Here is an 18,851-nt window from a genome sequence, read left to right on the forward strand (position 1 = left end):
AATTTTATTGATTTAAGTATTATATATGTTTAAGCGTCAAAGTGTGTTCCACAGGTTGAATGACTTCACAATTATTTGTGTTCTAACCATAGTCAACTATTTTAAGCATTCTGCACTCTGAGTTAATAAAAGGTCCAAGATCAAAAGCCTGAAAGAGATAAGAATCCAGGTGCATGAAGCGAGGTGGTGTTTATCTGTGTATGCAGTGAACTGACAGACCTTAGCAGAGCCATAAATTACAGAAAGGTGGTTTCAAGGAACGCTTCTGAGAAATAATGAGCATCCTCTGCCAAGAAAAGCCACCTGCAAGAAATATTGATCATTTTGTGCCAAGAACAACACTTCACAGGGCTAGAAAATAAAAGATCCTGTTAAGAGACCCAGTTGTTAGTAAAAGATAATTATGTTTTGCAGAAGGGTCTTTTAAGCACAAAGGTTGATTTTAAAATGATGGATTTTATGCAATAAGTGATTAACTGTGATTGTACAAGTAGAAAATGTTTAGATTGTTTTGAATATGTCAATTTGTCCCCTTTAAAGTTTTAATTTATGCATGCTTATCTTTACAAAATGTATCTCGACTTTGTGAAGTTCTAATGGTTAAGACTAAACTACCCAAAAAATCTAAGACATTATGATTAGGTTTCACAAACGGTATGGCCCATGCTGACATACAGAAGTAACATAAAATACAGTTAGTTGGAAGAAAGTGATAATTAATACCTAAATGTGTATACTAGATGGTATTTGATAGTACTGATGGAAAGCTACAGATGAGATAATGGAAAATTACCAAGGAAGAAGATTTTGGAGTGGAAAAGTACCACAGTAGAAGGTTCCAGAGAATTAAGAACATTGGGCGAAAAAAGGCGAGAATTGAACAAAGACACCGCCTAAGTAGGAGGATATTGAGGATTATAAAATGTTTGTGAACTGTGCACTTAGTTCATCCTCATGCCTGGTAGGATGTAACTCGGGTATAAAAACTCTTGTGCACCGAGTTTTGACTGACTCCAGAGAATTTTGGACTACAAGTTATTTACTATTTTGGCGAGTTTCTTAAAGTGGTCGAGACTTTTTTTTTATTTTATTTTGTTCTCGGGTCTTCAGCTGGCCTAGCCCCGACCTAATCCTCATCACATGAATCAATTTCCAAAATTCCTACATTCTACACTTTCCTTATCATGCAACTCGATAGCGTCTTTCAATAGACCATCCACTCCCATGTTTTTCAAATTCCACACATCCAATTTGTAACACAGGCCTTCTGTTTATGACGAGTGAACTGAGCTTCATATGTAAATGTTTGTGCCTTTTATAACCCTTATCTTAGTTCAAAGGATTCCTTCTGTTACCACCCATCCTCATAATCTTGTTTAGTAAAATCTCAACACTGCCGTTCTGTCCTGCTACTTTACCATAAGGACTTGACTGATGAAGAGGTCACAGAGAAAGTCCAGATTTAAAGAGGTCATATTATGATTTTAGGCTTGTTCCCTTTTTATTGTGTTACAAATCTGTTTTTTGCATGTAATAGGTTTGCAGAGTGAAAATGCTCACCTCAAAGGTAGTCAAGCCTTTACTTTACTTTTTTACACTGAGCTGCAGCACACACAGTGACAAGACGTCCCTCCCTACCGAACATTAGATACCCTCCAGGCAGTCAGTGGACATAAGGTTGTTACTGTGGTGTAGAGACCGTTCAAACATTATGTATGAAAGATACATTTGCTACAAATTAACAGCTTACTACTCTGAAACATCTTGCTCCTGTCATGGTTGGGAAGCTGGTTCAGGTTGTTTTGCATGTGTTTCGGGATCATATTTGGCTGAACTGAAGTAGTGGTTACCGGCTGAAGCACCTTTTGTTTTGGATCACACTGCCTTGCTTGTTAGGACCCGCCCTACCCTGCTTGTGATTGGCTAGTAGTCCTAACCTAGGTACTGCGCATGTGCAACTCCCAATAAAGATCAAATAGAAGTGAGAGGCTTCACTCGGTAGATAAAACTGAGTGTTCAACACACACAGGATGAGAAGAGGTGATGCAGCAGTGTGCACTATCACAAAAATATGATTTTTGAGAATGTAAACCTGTTCTGGTACAACACACACAAATATGAACCTGAAAATGAGCATAATATGACCTCTATACAGTGCATAATAACATGGTGAAGCTGGTCTTGCTCCTCCGTTGCTACTCTTCTTAACTGGCCTTGTGTTTGTTTATCCAGACATGATCATTTCATCTCATCCAGCCTGTCATCATCTTCTCCATCCCTGTTTGATGGCGCTGTCATCAGCACTGTGACCACAGCAACAAAGAAACATTTCAGCACACTGCTAAGCCTTCTGGGAGGACTGCTGGTGAAGGAGCACCTCTACCCCGAGGCCAGGTTCTTTCTCTTTCTGTCTTTCACACACAGACACACTATGGGGATGTGTAAAGTGTCATGGAGCATGAGACGCTCGTATATACGCTCATGTGATGACTTCCTGAAAGTCCCACACGTGTGCATGCATATGAAGCTGCATGTGACTCTTAATTAGGGCCCTATGAAATCCATTTTATAGTAGAGGAGAACTGCAAGGTGCAGAGGAGGAACACTTGCAGTAGTGACGCACCAGCTTCAGCAGTGTTGTGCCTAGTTGTCGGCACCTCACGGGACGTTGGGATCATTTATCACCATTGATGAACCACACAAAGAATATATCCTTTTTAAATAGTATTTGAACAAGACCGGTGAATGGCAGGTGAGCAGAGAGAAAATGATTAACAATAAGCCTCAGTTTAGCTGAACATGTACAGTTTAAATTAACTATTGTTTAAATTAGCTATTGTGTGCCCCCCCCCCCCCCCCCCCCCCGTGCGCTCGCAATCGCAGTGCACGAAGCAAATCACAAACACTATACTCGACTATAGGCAAGATTTGACAATTCTGTTTCGACAGCCCTCACTGTTTCCAACTGGTAGACAGAAATGAGTGGTATGCTGTGGAAGGACACTAGCGTGTCTGGTTGACACATTAGGAGATGGCTCATTATTTGCCGGTTTCTATTTATTTATACTTTGTTGATTGAAACACATTTACTCTTCAAATCCAAAGCAAACTCCAAAACTGACAGATTATAATTTCACTGATGTCGGGAATCATTTTATCTAACTATAAATCACTTGCTCCTGGCTGCTGAAGCCTGCGTTAAGAGTCACACGCGCCCGCCTGCGTGTTAGTAGTCGCGCAAGCGCTGAATTGTACTAATGATGATGTACCTGCCATCTAAAAGAACTGAGCAGCCAGAGCCACATTTGAGGGGTATTGGAGCAAAACTGTAGAGGGAGATAAGGTGGCGCTCCACCATTTTAAAAAAAATTGGCACTGCGCTCCATCCAATACTCTCATTCACAGACAGACAGACTTTAGCAATATCACCTTTGTGACTAAAATCTATCTGGCATTGGCAAACACTTCAGCAAGACATCTTGGTTACTGGATACAAATGATATGATAATTTTGTGTTGGTCTCAGGAGGCTGCTGCTGACGTGGGCTCAGGAAATCTCTGTGCTGATGAAGAAGTCAGAAACTTATAGCCCTCTCTTCTCCCTGCCCTCCTTCAACAAGTTCTGCAGGGGGCTGCTGGCTAACGGTGAGCCCAGTGTCGGCATTTCCAACAAAGACGTTTTCACCTTGTGTTTTCCACAGGCTGACAGGCCATCAGTAATTCTTCAGTAATGTTGAATGATTTTCCTCCTCGTTTTCTCTGGAAAGGTCTGAATGAGGATCAAAGTATCTGCCTTCAAACCTGCCACAGCTTACAGGTCCTCTCTTCGTCTCTGTCCAATGAGCTGCTGCAGAGGTGAACGCCATACTTATACACACAAGCTTAAACTGCTTTCAGACAGTATTTTAAATTTGATCTGTAAAGTAGGCATGTTTTCTCGCTGTTAGGTGTCTTGATGTGTGCAGAGTCCAATTGGTCCATTCAGCAGTGAGGGTGAGGCAGGCCTATGGCAAGCTGCTCAGGACAATTCCCCTTGATGTGTCTTTAAGGTAAGACAACTGGAGGGCATCTCAAATAAAATGAAACTATTTGCCATATACCAAATCTGTTTGACATCTTGTATATACAGGGTACCCGCGGGGTCTTAAAAGTATTAAATTTCATATTCCAAAGTATTAAATTTCGTTCACCAAGGTCTTAAATTTGTTGTCCTTTCGTAGAATTAAATAAATGCCGTAACATAGATAAACACTTTTTATGTGTGTGACTTTATCTTTTACTCTGTTTGGTGTGACACTGTTATACGGCAGTACAGATAATGTTACTGTTTACGTCAGTGTTCAGCTTTATGCTCTGAACTGTGGAGTGTTCGCGCTGCACAAGCTCTGGCATCCAGCTCTGGGCGAATCAGTCAGTTAGGGAAAGTAAACAAAACGTTTCTGATGGGCTACTAACAAGCTAACGCTAGCTCGTCGCCTGAGAATGGGAAAGTGTCTGAAATTCAGAAAGCCAGAGACACGGACAAGTGGCAGTTGATGCCGAGGACAGTGGCTGCAGGTTCCTGGTCAGTTAATGTTACAACAGCAATGGAGAGACATTTGTGTATGAGTACAGTGTCTGTGTGTCGGCGTTGCGCCGCTGTTGTAGTGTAACAAACAAACCAGAGCCCAACTCCTTATCCCTGCTGCTTTCAAGCCAATACTATATAACGCTATATTTCAAACAGCCTTAAGATGCACAAACCGAAGAGGAGGAATAATCACATTAAATTACATTACCTTATCTAGCCAATTTGGAACTAATTGTAACAGCTCATACTGCACAATTTGTTAGTATTTTTGATTTCACCCCTTAAGAGTTCTTAGTGCACAAATATTGGATTCATTTCATAGGTGTAATTTACACTGGGGATACTGGGGACATGTCTCCATCACTTTTTTTGAAGCTTTTTTAAATATGTTCTGAAAAATGGCTTGCAACAAGAAATGTTTAAAAAACCCTAATGGAATTGCTTGAGAGAGGTTTATTTGCACAGTAAGAAAACATGCAATGCAATTTAAATATAGAAGAAACAAATATGAATTGTCATCTGAATCACTTTATATAAATAAATTGGTGCGGAAATTAAGTGTTTAGTGCTCAAAATTTTCTTGTCTTGTTTTCGTGAACCCAATATTGTAAATCGTGCATGTGAGCTAAGTGATATGAATCAAGGACGTGACTTTGTGTTGAAAAGTGGTGGGACATAGGGGCTGAAATTAGGGGTGTGACGATACAAAGTACAAACACACCCCAAAAAGCTATAGTGTGTTCAATATTAATGTATTATAATAAAAATGTTTTATTAAATAAATGTAACTTTGTAAATAACTTCCTCTGGCATTAAAATTCATACAGATTTTTCATCATACGGCAGTGAGTGAGTTGGTATTAAATTTCATCCTAGGTGGTATTAAAAAGGTCTTAAAAAGTTTTAAAATTAACTTTGAGAATCCTCGGGGTACCCTGATATAATATTTACAATTATCATCATAATACCACAACCGAGCATGGTGTGTGCACATGCAGAGGCCAGTAGCTCCTTCAAACTTTAAAACAATGTAGCAATCTCAATTTTTTACCTGATGTGAAGCACATCATCTCTGGAAGCAACAATTACATGAAAAAAGACACTAATCAATGTTGGAAAACTAAGTGCAGGGATTGGAATAAGTGCAGCAGACCTTGACACCCAGCCAGTCCAGCTGGACCATACATCACGGCAGTGGTGCAGTTGCCACAGGAAGAGGGGGAAGAGAGGTGGGATATGGGCCAAACTGATCCAGCATGAACTATAGGAAGTCTATACTATTACCCATCTGCGTCTCTGCGTTGACTTTGTATGTAATCGTGCCGCCTCCAACGCTTGCTTCACTTATGTTCTTAAAAGCCCCATAACTCTGGCTAATGTCAGGTTGCAGGAAAATAAACTAGATGAGTAAAAGTTATTAACAGACTTGGCTCTACCACAACATCCCAGATCAAGCTATTGCACTTGATCTGTGGTCCGTGGTTTGATTGGGCACTACTCTGAGAATAAATGAATGATCTATAAATAAAAGAAGCATTCAATTATTTCTGATTGACCGACCATTTCAGGGTGTCTGCAGGGTCTTAAAAAGTCTTAAAAGTTAATTTTCGCAAAATTTATTTATTAAGGCCATTCAAAAGTATTTAAGTCTTAATCGCCATTTAACAAGGTATTAAATTTTGAAGATATATGTGAAAATCCTGTTTGTCCAAAAGTTTGTTTGCTAAAAGTGTAGGTGAATGTATTTATTTATAATGCATAGCCGAAAATACTAGACAGGCAGAGAGTAGCGACTGTGTGTTAGGCGCAGGGATCTACCATGCGCCTATTTCACCCTTAAACGCTCCAAAATTTGTACAACCGACCATAATCTCCAACACCGCAATGGTCACTTGAACAGCCCCGTTCCTGAAAAACAAGAGTGAGATGCTCAACCAGCAGCTGAATCGGTAAGACAGAAGACCACAGGGAACATTCAAAGAGCGTGTGGGTTTGGCTAACGTTAGCCAGCTTTTTAGCTAAATCGGTGCTTTTTATTGAAACAAATTCAACTTTTCATAAAGCCGATGCTCTCGTCAGTGTCACTTTTTGTGAACAGATCAATCACAGCCTGGCTGGAGCGGGATTTAAAGAAAAGTTTGATGTGCTGCAACAAACTTTATTATTGAACTCAATGTTCTGCATAAACTGTTATGATTACGGACGAGTTAGTAGCCTGCCCAAAATCAAGGTTGGAGACTATCATGTAGCCTAGAGCAATAAAAAACAACCCCAAACTGAAACAGCTGTAATTTGAATTAATATTCAGGGCTCAACGTTACGGCTCAGGAGGTAGAGCGGGTTGGCCGTTAATTGGAAGGTCGGCGGTTGGAACCCCGAATTGCCCCTGGCGGCTGTTTTGCCCCCTGCTTGGCCGTTAGAGAATGCAGTTTTGAGGTTCGTCTGCATGGTTTCACTTTCAGACCCAGAGGTTGCCGCTTGATTGAGATTAGAGAAATAACATTTCACAACCGCTCGTCACATAACTACAAATCTAGATTGGACAATGGTGCATGCCATGAGCTGCAAAACAACTGCAGGATGTTGAGTTTCTAATTTTTTTTTTTATTTTTTTTTTTAAAAACTAATGTGTTTGCACTGGCCCAATCGGGCCAGTAAGTTGCTAGTTCAACTGTTCCGACGTTACTTTTTACTGGCCATCGGGCCACCATTATTGTCGAGCCCTGATATTATACAAGTGGTAAGTTATATACTACTATATGAAATTATATTGAATATAGTAACATAATGAATATATTAATATCAAACTTAGTTTTTTACTATTCAATTAACAATATACTTTTTTAATTTACTGTTGTAATTTAAACTAATCCTCCTCCAGGTTGTACCTGTGCTGCACCGCCTACACTACTTACGTTGTTCATCACTCAGTTTATTCTCTTCATCTTTGTTCCTTCCTGGCCTATTTGAATTTTGTTGTATTGATCAAGTGGTCGATGAAAGTTATCACACATACCATTGCAGGCAAGCTCACATGATCTAGTTTAAACAAACTAAAACACAAAATTACACTGTTTCACTTGATTTGCTGTAATGTTGCGTACTTAATCGTCATACCTTAGGTCCATGCACACATGTCTGACAATAACTTCTATGACCAATTCCAAACTTGTTTCTGTCCCTGCCATAGCACAAAAACAGCTCTGGTAAAAATCACCATTGATCTTCTCATGGCAGCTGATTCCGGACTACTAACTATTCTCATCCTCCTTGATCTGAGTGCAGCCTTTGACACCGTCTCTCATAACATCCTCCTTGACAGATTAGTCTCTATTGGATTCACTGACACACCCTTAGACTGGTTTAAATCATATCTCTCTGGCCGCACTCAGTTCATCCAGCTCAAGCATTTCAAATCAGAGCTATCCCCTGTCACTACCAGTGTTCCCCAGGGCTCTGTCCTGGGGCCCCTTCTGTTCATCATTTATCTGCTTCCTTTGGCCATATCTTTTGTAAATTTAACATCCATTTCCACTGCTATGCAGATGACACCCTGCTCTACCTGTCCACCATACCTACCACATCTCTCCCACCCGACTCCCTCTCTGATTGTCGGAAACGGAAATCAAATCCTGGTTCTTTTGCAACTTCCTCAAACTTAACAGTGACAAAACAGAGGTTGTCCTCATTGGCACCTGTTCCACTTTGACTAAATCTGACAGTTTTTCATACTATTGACAACTCTACAGTTTCCCCCTCCCCTCAGGTCAAGAGTCTGGGTGTGATCCTAGACCGCACTCTTTCATTTCAAGCTCACATTAATATACTTCCATTTACGTAACATTAATTGCCGACCGTCCCTCTCACCCACTAGTACAGCCATTCCCATTCACACACTGGTCACATCCCGCATTGATTATTGTAATTCTCTTCTCGTTGGTCTTCCTCTCAAATCCATACATAAACTTCAACTGGTTCAGAACTCTGCTGCCCGTATCATCACCAGAAACCCTTCTATTAATCATATTACTCCTGTCCTTCAGCAGCTTCATTGGCTCCCAGTTAAATACCGCATTGATTTCAAGATTCTGCTCCTGACCTTCAAGGCCATTCATAATCTCGCTCCTCTGCAAAGTAACCTCAATTTTTGGGGCCTAAGTACTCAAACTCTCCAAACTTTGCACATAATTCAGGCGTGGCGAAAGATTTTGTATCTTATGGATTTTGCGCATGGGCGTGGCAAAATGGCTCGCAAGCGCCCCCTACAGAACAGCCCCTGGACTAAGTTTCAATCTACGTGTACGAAATTTCTGTGGATGTACAAAAATCCTCCTTAGAGCGATGGCCTAATCCCAACAGGAAGTCGGCCATTTTGAATTTTATGGTCATTTTTGGATAATTTACACACTCACTCCGTACTTTAACAAAATCCTCATAGGGATTTAGTCCGACCGACTTAAGATTTTTGCTGTGCAGTCTAAACCTATTGACGATTAAAAGTTGTACAAACGGTGAGTTTTCGTGGGGTGGCGGAGTTCCATGCTTCGCCATGAAACAGGAAGTCGTCGTAACTTAACTGTTGCTGCTTCCAGCTTTAATATTATTATATTAAATGTGCATCATCTATTGGCAACAGGAAGTAAGCCTTGTGTGACAATCAGAATTCAGTGTTTCGAAATAAGTAATCGTTGCACCCATCCTCTCATTGTCAGATCTTTTACACATGTAGGTGCAGAGTCCAGTTCAGGGCTGCATCAGCCAGCCTTAAGTTATGTGGCCGCAGCTGTCGCTCCCACCGAGCTTTAATTATTCTTCTACTTTTGTAACACGTTTTTGAGTTGCTTAGGATTCTTGAAAAGTGTGTGTTGCACAATGACAAATTAGTGTACCTTGAATACTAATCAAGTCAATTAAATTGAAAGTTAAAGCTGAAGAAAGTCATTCTCTAGTACCGCTATGTTTCTAATTGTTAATCTTAGGGTTAACAAAATACAGATCAATGTATCATGGGTCAATGATTTCATTCACACGATTGGGTCTTATTAAATATACGTGTGTGATTTATTTGTCCACAGTAACCACAGCCACCCTGAGATGAGGAAGATCTCACTGGCCATCCGCCACCACATGAGCCGAGCACCAAGCAGCACCTTCCACCCCCAGGACTTCAGCGACCTCATCAGCTTCATCTTATATGGAGTCCTGCACCGTGGAGGGTACCTATCTTGGTGACACAGCCATTAATTGCATAGATTTTACACAAACTACTTGGCCTTTGCACTTACAGTCCTTGGGATAGAGATGGATTCAGCATGGGTCTGTACTGAAGCATACGGTTTGACAGATTGTTAGGCTGTAATAAATCTTGCTAAATTTAGCTCATGGTGAAGTTTTTAGTGAGTAGTTTCTAGGGGGAAAATATCAGTTCACATAAGAATCATGATTCTTATCTTTAGATTCTGAATTGACTTACAACTTCCACAAATCAATTTTTTTTTCATCTATTTATAGTTTCTCCTCACTGCTGTAAATGTTGAATTACCATGTGTCCTTTTGGGCTTCTTTAAAACACAGTTGCAGTAAGCATTGTGGCTGGCTACTGGCTAGTTAGCTCTCGGTCCAAAATTAGCACTTGCCACCTGCAAATATAAACTTAAGTTGGCAAATAAAATAAATGAGTTCAGGTTGACATGTTTTTGAAATAGATCTACTTAACTTCAAACTGTTATCGCCACAAAACATCGGTTAACTGACCACGTTTTGTTTTGTATCGCCTCTACACAGTGTAGATGGAGATGCATGTAACTTACGACCGTCATTAATTGTATCGGAAGTCTTTAATAGACCCTCGCTCATTGTTTCAATTTCTCATTGGTTAATCATCTGTGACAGCGAACCCAACACCTTCAATAACTATTCTGCTGCCACATTACTGCTCACAACAAACCTGCCAGTCTACATCACACTCACACAGGTTAACCTACAAGGCTACCTTGCTTAAAGGGGGAGACTGCTGGTAACAAAGCAGCGTTAGACTTTTTAGAAAACATAGGAAACCTTTTTATATAATTGTAGTAGTGTTAGTTCACCCTGGTAGACAGAGAGGGGCTGTGGTGGAGGAAGCACTCAGATTCTTCATTCAGTAAAAGTACCAAGACCACACTCCATCCTGTAGTAAAATAAAAAGTAGAACGTGGAGTGGTAGTGGTGGAGTTCCATGCTTCGCCGTGAAACAGGAAGTCGTCGTAACTTAACTGTACATGTTTTAAATCTGTATCAAACTTTTGGACCTGGACCTGCAACTATAACTACAACGTTTCACATTTTTCAGAGGAGCTAGATAACTTTGTCTGGCAGGAAGCTGTGTTAGATTCTTGTTCAACTCACATTTCTTTACATGTCCGCTCTAGTTTAATAATTTCTGACACTCCTAGTGTAACTACAGACAAATGGCTCATAGATATATTTAGAATACCTTTAAAGTCTATAGTTTAACTGCTCATTAATGTTAGCACTCCTCCACAGTTAAACACGGCATTAGCTTTGTGGCTAAATTTAGCAACAGGTAGCGTTAGCTGCTGTAAGTGAAGTTAGAGAATATTTAGAAGAGATGAACTAGGGAGAAGTAATAGGACTGTTGACTAGAACTGCCACACTGTTTCAGAAATCTACAATCATGTCTGTTAACAGAGTTGACAGAGGAGCTGCAGAGGGCCCTCTGGTGGGCAAACTATGCAGCACTCATGACATGAGTGAAGGATCAGACTCTGTATATCTGCGGTTATAAACGCTGATGATTTAAATGCAATTAGCTCCTATTATCGAACGACCGATGAATCGGTCGGGCTCTACTGCACACATGACACAGCAGCAGAACAACGCGTAGTGTTGTCTTTCAAACATTCGCTCGGTATCTCACTATAGGGGGTACGCCCCTCTGCGTATTCCTCAGAGGTCCGATTACAATACGCCAGCCCCACTGACTGGCAGTCTTGACGACTGCATCAGGAGGAGGGACGTCCTCTCCCAATAAAAGGGATGATGCAGAGTCATAAGCTCATTCAAAAACCTCTTTTCGCTCAGAGAGCTACATCTCTCAACGCGACTGCTAACGGGAACGTTGATTAACTTTCCACAGATTGAGTTAACCACTCGATCGCCGGGCGCTAATTGTGTCGTAGACGGAATCCCGATCTCTTCACCATAGAAATCTGGCATTTTCAGTGAGAAGTCTTTTACACTGCTGTTGCTGCCTCCATACAGCTAACCGTAGCTACTTTGTTAGGCTTTTGCCAAACCGTAACACCAAGCACCTTAGCCCAGCTAGCCACCTCACTAGTGTTGGCTAAGCCTCCACACTAGCAGCTGGGTTGCTAATTTCTGCTTCGACTATAAGTCGCTTACCATGGCGCTCTCGAAGCTTAACATACCGGCGGATAGCACACCAGCTACACCACTGCTTGCCCCCGTGCCAGCGATAAAACCCCCACCACAGGACTCCGTTGCCCGTGGGATTCGATGATTGCATGCCAGCTGATCATTTTGATTCTCTACTGGGAGATGACAAGGAGTCTTGCAACTCTAACATCTTGGTCGACATTCTCTTCTCCGAGGGGGAGGACGATGATGATCCCTCCTTCGCACCGGCACAGTTTGCTCAACCAACTGCGTCTCTCCCAATAACCCCTTCTCACCCCACTCGCCAGAGGTATGGACCTGCATGAAGCGTGCAGGAGGGCGGCTGAGAAGCTGGAAATCCCGTGGCCCAAGACCAGCTGTTTGAGTCATGGGCCACAACGTGGGGCTGACGTATTGGTATTGGGCTTCTGAGGACTACGCAGATACCTCACTCATGTTATCAGAACCGGGGTTACCTCTGAAACCTAAAGGTTTTACAAGAGTAGCTAACACTGAGAGCTTCAGTTTGCAAGCTGTTAGCAAGTCAGACAGATAAACCAAAGCTAAACGTTAACTTAATTCTGCATTCACTATAAGCCATTTTTCTTAGATCAAGTTTCCTTCAGCACCAGGGCTGGATGGGTAATCTGGCATACCAGGCAAATGCCCGGTGGGCCGATGCACCTTTGGGGCCGGTGTAGCATAAATTATTTATTAACTGTTTTTAAAAAGAAATGGGCTGGCGATCGACCCATAGCACGGACAGCGGCCCATTGGGTAGTTTTTCTATACTGACGCTTGGCTGGCCCAATCACATCTCTTACTAGCCCCCACCTCCTCTGCTCTCTGTTTCCTGCGTTGCGGGCCAAAAAAAACTTCAGATGGAGGCCGCCAAATGTGTGACAACAACCGATTGCTACCGGGCTGCAGTAGCTTCTACATCAGCTGGAGAGAGAGAGGGAGAGAGAGAGAGAGACGTAGCTCAACCTGGGAGGCATTCACACTGGGGACATGTAGGCACCACTTTTTGAAAGCATTTCTTAAAAATGTTCTGAAAAATAGCTTGCACCAAGCTGACCCCCTAAATGGCCGCCTCAGCCGAAAATGCCAGGGCTGATTTTTTTTTTTTTTGGCCCAGCCCTGCTCAGCACTCTTATTAAAAAAAAACTAAATATGACCAGACTTCAGGCAGGCCAAAAAATCTCTCTTCCGTTGTGTTGTCATTGATCCAAATGCGTGCCCCTACTTCTGGGAGACTATTGCCAACTTTGGTTGAGTTTTTCAAAGGTAATTGAACGTAGTCATGCCAATTAAAATTTGTTTGGTAATACTAACCAATTTTACCATGGTTTATAATTAAACCGGTAACTGTTTCATCCCAACTGCCGCCTAAGCAAAATGAAAAAAAGTGCTTTAGGAACACTACAAATGCCTGCTCACATTATAGTCACCCAGAGCTGCTTTTATACCACCATTTACCACACTGCCTGTCTTAGCTCACAGCAGAGTGGAGTAGATCCAGAAACACCCCTATGTACTGAATCCAGAATCGATTTTTGAATCAGAAATCTTTTTGAACAGAGAATAGATTTGTGAATCAACTCGTGACCCCAAGAGTCGAAATCGAGAGAGAGCAAAATTCACACCCCAAGTAGTTTCACGTTGTAAGAGCAACACACATGTTGGATTTACTCCACCATAGTTTTTCCCCCACAACCAAAACAAGATTTTTGTCAGTATGACAGGATGCAAATGCTGCCTTCTATTAATCTACTACTTTTCTGCTGATTTTAGTTCATGTTGATCATAATTGATTAAACGGCTGTTTCTGAATACCTCAGGGTCATGGCTACTCCCTCTGCAGATAAAGGACCTGCTCCATAGAGCTAGTTGATGTGTGTGTACTATAGCATGCTGTCCGCTTGTGCCACTGTATGGTTACCTTGTGAATAGGTCCCGGGTGTCAGTGTAATGAGACTTTCTAAGCTTCACAGTTCTGTATCCACAGCAAGGATCCTTGGCTGGAGCGTCTGTACTACAGCTGCCAGCGACTGGAAAAACGGGATTGCCGAGGCGGTGTAGATGGCAGCAGGCCAGGTGTAGTGTCACAGGCACTATTGAAAACTGAGGTGGTGCTGTGGCAGTGGGCAGTGTGGGAGGCTGCACAGTTCACTGTCCTGTCCAAACTCCGAACACCGCTGGGCCGAGCTCAGGACACCTTTCAGACCATTGAAGGTAAAAAGACTAGATCCAGTTTGTTCAGAGTGACTGGAATTTTGGATTTCAAGACTTTTTGCATCTGGGGTTTCTGTAACAGCTTTTTGTAAAGAAATTCTGCACTTGGTAAACATGTGCATAGTCCATTATTTTCTGTGGGGGGCACTAGTGACTTGAAGAGTGAATTGAAGAAAAGAAATTCAGAAGAACAAAAACTTCAATATGCTTCAATTATTATTAGCATTATTTTAAATAATTTTTGATAGGCAGTATAGAGATGACAGGAAAAAAGGATAGAAATGGGGAAGAACGTACAGCAAAGGTCCCCTGCTGGACCCAACCCAAGTATGCTGCAGTTCAATATTAACGCCTTAACCTCTAGATCACCAGATCAGCCTTCCATTGTTTTCCATTCTGTGTTCCATTGTCTTCCATTCTGTAACCCTGTTTTTCAGGTATGATCCGCAGCCTGGCTACCCACAGTTTGAACCCAGAACAGGATGTTGGAGCGTGGGCTGGTGTTGTGGGTGATGGGGATGGTCACCACTCCAATCAGCTCCGCCTTGCTCTGCTGCTTCAGTACCTGGAGAATCTAGAGAAGCTCATGTACAATGCCTATGAGGGCTGCGCCAATGCGCTCACTGCCCCACCAAAGGTGTGCAAATAAAAGCTCCAGGCTTTACTGCTGGTTGAAGATTGGTTCAAAATTACAACAATCTAGAAGAGTGCCGAGAAACACATTTTGAATATCAGGCATTAACATTGGTTCAGAATGGCAACCACATCTCTTTAGTAATGGGATTGGCGTGTGTATAAATCATATAATGAATTCCTCCCACTCTGTGTCTTAGGGCATCAGGACGTTCTTCTTCACCAACCGTCAGACATGCCAAGACTGGCTGACGAGGATCCGACTAGCACTGATGAGGGTCGGTCTTCTGTCGGGCCAGCCGGCAGTAACAATTCGTCATGGTTTCGACCTGCTTACAGAGATTAAGAACAGCAGCACTCAGGTCAGTGCAAATCCACTGTTAAATGAAGCTTTTAGGTGAGTAACATGTGGGTAACATGTTGTGTGCAGCAGGGATGTGCACAGACATTTTAATAAGCAGCTGCTCATCATTTGTGTGCACATCAGAGCCCGACCGATATGGGTCTTTGGGGCCCGATGCTGATATTAGTGAAAAAGAGCCGAATTATGAGCTGATATCTTGATTTGAAAATGATTTGGAAACTAGACCCCTTTACTGTACACACCGCACTTAGAACAGCTATTCTGTATGTAGGCTATAAAACCTTTTCTTAAATGGGTTATATTGTCAACAACTTAACATATAAACAATTGCACATCCATAAATATTTGCTGCTAGAAGGTGTGCAACTTTTTCAGCCATCTGTAAACCGAGTGAGGGAGAATAAAAGTATATTTGACTTTCACAAAATCTGCGGTAATAACTACTTTCAGTGTATCACATTCACATAGGCTTATCTCTTTATCAGCACTCTTAAATTCTAACCAAAGCTATGAGAAACCATTTCTCCACCACCATCAGGCTCTAAAACATGCTGTCTATGATACAGTGACCTGCTGTTCAATGCATCTAATACTGCATGACAGTCTCCAAGGAGGACCTGCAACTATAACTACAACGTTTCACATTTTTCAGAGGAGCTAGATAACTTTGTCTGGCAGGAAGCTGTGTTAGATTCTTGTTCAGCTAATGTCTGCTTCCAAAAAAAAAAAAAATTGACAAAATTCCAGTCTCTCTGGTCCCTCTTGATCAACTCTATCAATTAGTGGGGTGGGTGTTTATGACCTTGCTGCTCTGGGACCCATGCGGCTGGTAGGTGGGGCTTAGGGGCTCAGTGCGTCTGGTGGCCTCCTGGGGCTGAGGGGCTGTTGCTGCTGTCTGTTTTCTTTGGGGGGCTGCGGGGGTGGCAGGCTTCTGGCCTGGGCTGGGTTGCCTTGCTTCCTGGGTGTTGGTGGGACTGCGGTTCTGGGCCCTAGGAGCCTTGGGGCCAATAATATCGGCTGACTGATAAATTGGTTGGGCTCTAGTGCACATAGCTGGTGTTTAGGTGCTATGTAATAGCATTATTTGAAATATATAGGTATGAGGTTATTTGATAGTATCATCATGTGGTTAGCTGAATGGCATGTTATGGTGTGCTCATCAGGGTTCAGAGCTGGAGGTTCCTCTGATGTTACTTGTGGAGGCCCTGTGTGAGCTGCATTGTCCCGAGGCCATCCAGGGCCTGGCAGCCTGGAGCCTCTTCACCAGTGGCAGGAGTCTGGGTTGGCTGTCATCAGTCGCCCTGCAGGCTGAGGGACGGTAAGCCTTAACCCCACATCCTCACAACTCAGCCAGATACTCACTAAATCATCCACATTTTCTGGTTCATTTGTTTGGTTGTCCTCTACTAAATCGTGTGTGTAGGTTTGAGAAAGCGGCACTGGAGTATCAAGATCAGCTTTCTGCGGCTACAGGGATGGAGTGCAGCATCAAAAGCTCTGAAGGCTGTGTTCTCAGACTCTCTAGCAACACGAGCAGCCCCAAACACACCAGCAACGGTAACCAGCAAATACCTGCCTTTTAATTCACTCCAACTATCCTCCTGTATTTTCATTCATTAACATTAAGTCTAAATTAATTCAATTTAACTCAGATGAACTCAGAGAGACAGACAGACTTGAGTACATTCAAAGTTTAGTACAGTACTAATATTAGAGGGCCCATTAATGACCTAAAATGTATCTGTATGTAGCTGAAAAACGGATATCTATCAAGCAGTCATTTAATATCTGCATGGTTCATGGACAAATAAATGGTTTTAATGCTCGAATATCATCATATGTGGATGAATAACTTTATGACCTGGCAACTGACAGACTCATCCCCTACCCAGTTTGAGGTTAAAACAAGTTACCTTTGTGCTGCAGGATATTTTCTTTTCCACTGTAATAGGTACACAACTCGCAGTAATGTACAGGCATGCAAACTCCTAAAAGTTAAATAGGACCTATACTAGGACCTTACTGCCGAACCAACTGTCTAATAAGTAAGCTTGCTTACAATGTGAACTGTACTGACTGATACAGTAATGTTGCCAATTTATAACTTAGCCTACTTTTATCAACCCATAAATGTTGCATTATATTCTGTTTTCAACTGCCACCTAATTTTTGCATTTCCCTTTATATAAATAAAAACATTTCCACCATAAATTGATGTAGGAAAGGCAGAAATTGGTGCAGAAAATTCACCACAATGCAGGAAATTAAGTGTTTAATGCTCTAAATTATCTGGGGGAGGACCCCCACAACTTCAATCTTTTTTAGCATTGATGATTTCTAGAAAATAGTGCTAAAATAGCGTTGAAATAATTTTCAACACAAAGAATTTTTCTCTTGTTGCAGTAGACAAAGGCACATTGTCTGTTCAACATGTAAGCTTTCTTTGCTTGCATATCCTTCTCACCTTTTTTCCTCCTGACCAGTGTGCATGCCTGAATGTATTACTGTGATGTCGCACTGGATAAGACCCATACCTTTGGTGGTAGCGACGCACAAACCAATGTGTCCCTGAGCAAGACATTTTACCCCTAGTTGCTCCAGAGGTGTGTGACCTCTGACATATAGAGCAATTGTAGGTCTCTTAAATGAGTCGTCATTAATGAATTATTAGATTCCAGTAGAGCGCGAGTTGGTTTCCTCTCTACACAGGAATATAAAGCATGTCTTTCGTCTAAATAACCTAATTATATAACCTAACAAATCCAGTATGAGACATGACTTTACAGCTTTAATCAAGTTTAGTCACTGCAAAAACACTTTTCTCCTTTACAAGAGTTATTGTGGAGTTGCTCTTTAAGTAGAGATTTTTTTGATGGCTTCAGAATGTATAATAACAATAATAATAATAAGAATTTATTAACATTGTAGCTCCTGGCACCTTAATCGGGCTGACAAGGCAAAATAATGGTCTTAGTGATTAGTCTTTTAGACTTTGCTTTGGTGCCTTGCCTTTGTTAAATACTGCTGTCAATACTGTAATGCACTGCAGCAGGACTGCAGCTCAGTGTATTTTTGTGTTTTTTCATTCCTCTGAAAGGTGACAGCAGGAAGACTGTGCTGCTGAAGTCCAGTGAGTGCTCTTCTGAGGTGATCAACTTCCTGGCCAACAAAGCATGTCAGTGTTACGTGGCACTCTGTGATTGGGCCTCTGTTAAGGAGTGGCAGGCCACCGTCCATGCTGTCAAACAGAACTCCACCAGTCCAGTCAGCATCAATCTCAGGACAGATTTCAACTACGTCCAGGCTCTGAGCTGCTTTGAGGAGGGAGATCTGGCTGAGTGCGGGGCTCAGCTGGAGTTGCTGCCTGGAGAGGACTACAGCTTGCTCTCCAGCAGTAAGGACAAGCTGGGTGAGTGCATTATAGGACAAACTCTGGCAAATCGGTAAAAGAGAAAATTTTTTTAAATGAAGAAGAAATCCTGCACACATTAAAGATTTTATTTTAAGAATTAAAACAATGAAATTTCATTCCGTTTAAAGTAGGGGTATAACTATTCTCCATGGCTCGAGTCATACCTTTTTTTCTGCCCGATTCAGCCATTATTATTTATTATTATTATAATTAATAAATCCCCCCCCCCCCCCCCCCCCC

At 42.0% G+C, this 18,851-nt stretch overlaps 1 protein-coding gene across 1 annotated transcript in view; it reads left to right on the forward strand.

The window, feature by feature from the left end:
- Positions 1-18,851, forward strand: part of smg1 (SMG1 nonsense mediated mRNA decay associated PI3K related kinase) — a 179,823-nt gene that overhangs the window by 58,048 nt on the left and 102,924 nt on the right. Inside the window, exons 15-25 of the mRNA XM_046069927.1 lie at positions 2,233-2,394; positions 3,526-3,644; positions 3,767-3,854; positions 3,947-4,048; positions 9,645-9,785; positions 13,976-14,202; positions 14,640-14,839; positions 15,036-15,197; positions 16,363-16,517; positions 16,623-16,756; positions 18,297-18,608. Coding sequence (XP_045925883.1) covers positions 2,233-2,394; positions 3,526-3,644; positions 3,767-3,854; positions 3,947-4,048; positions 9,645-9,785; positions 13,976-14,202; positions 14,640-14,839; positions 15,036-15,197; positions 16,363-16,517; positions 16,623-16,756; positions 18,297-18,608 — 1,802 coding nt within the window. The remainder of the gene's footprint in view (positions 1-2,232; positions 2,395-3,525; positions 3,645-3,766; positions 3,855-3,946; positions 4,049-9,644; positions 9,786-13,975; positions 14,203-14,639; positions 14,840-15,035; positions 15,198-16,362; positions 16,518-16,622; positions 16,757-18,296; positions 18,609-18,851) is intronic.

This window comes from Micropterus dolomieu, linkage group LG02 (assembly GCF_021292245.1).
Source record: "Micropterus dolomieu isolate WLL.071019.BEF.003 ecotype Adirondacks linkage group LG02, ASM2129224v1, whole genome shotgun sequence".
NCBI lineage: Eukaryota > Metazoa > Chordata > Actinopteri > Centrarchiformes > Centrarchidae > Micropterus > Micropterus dolomieu.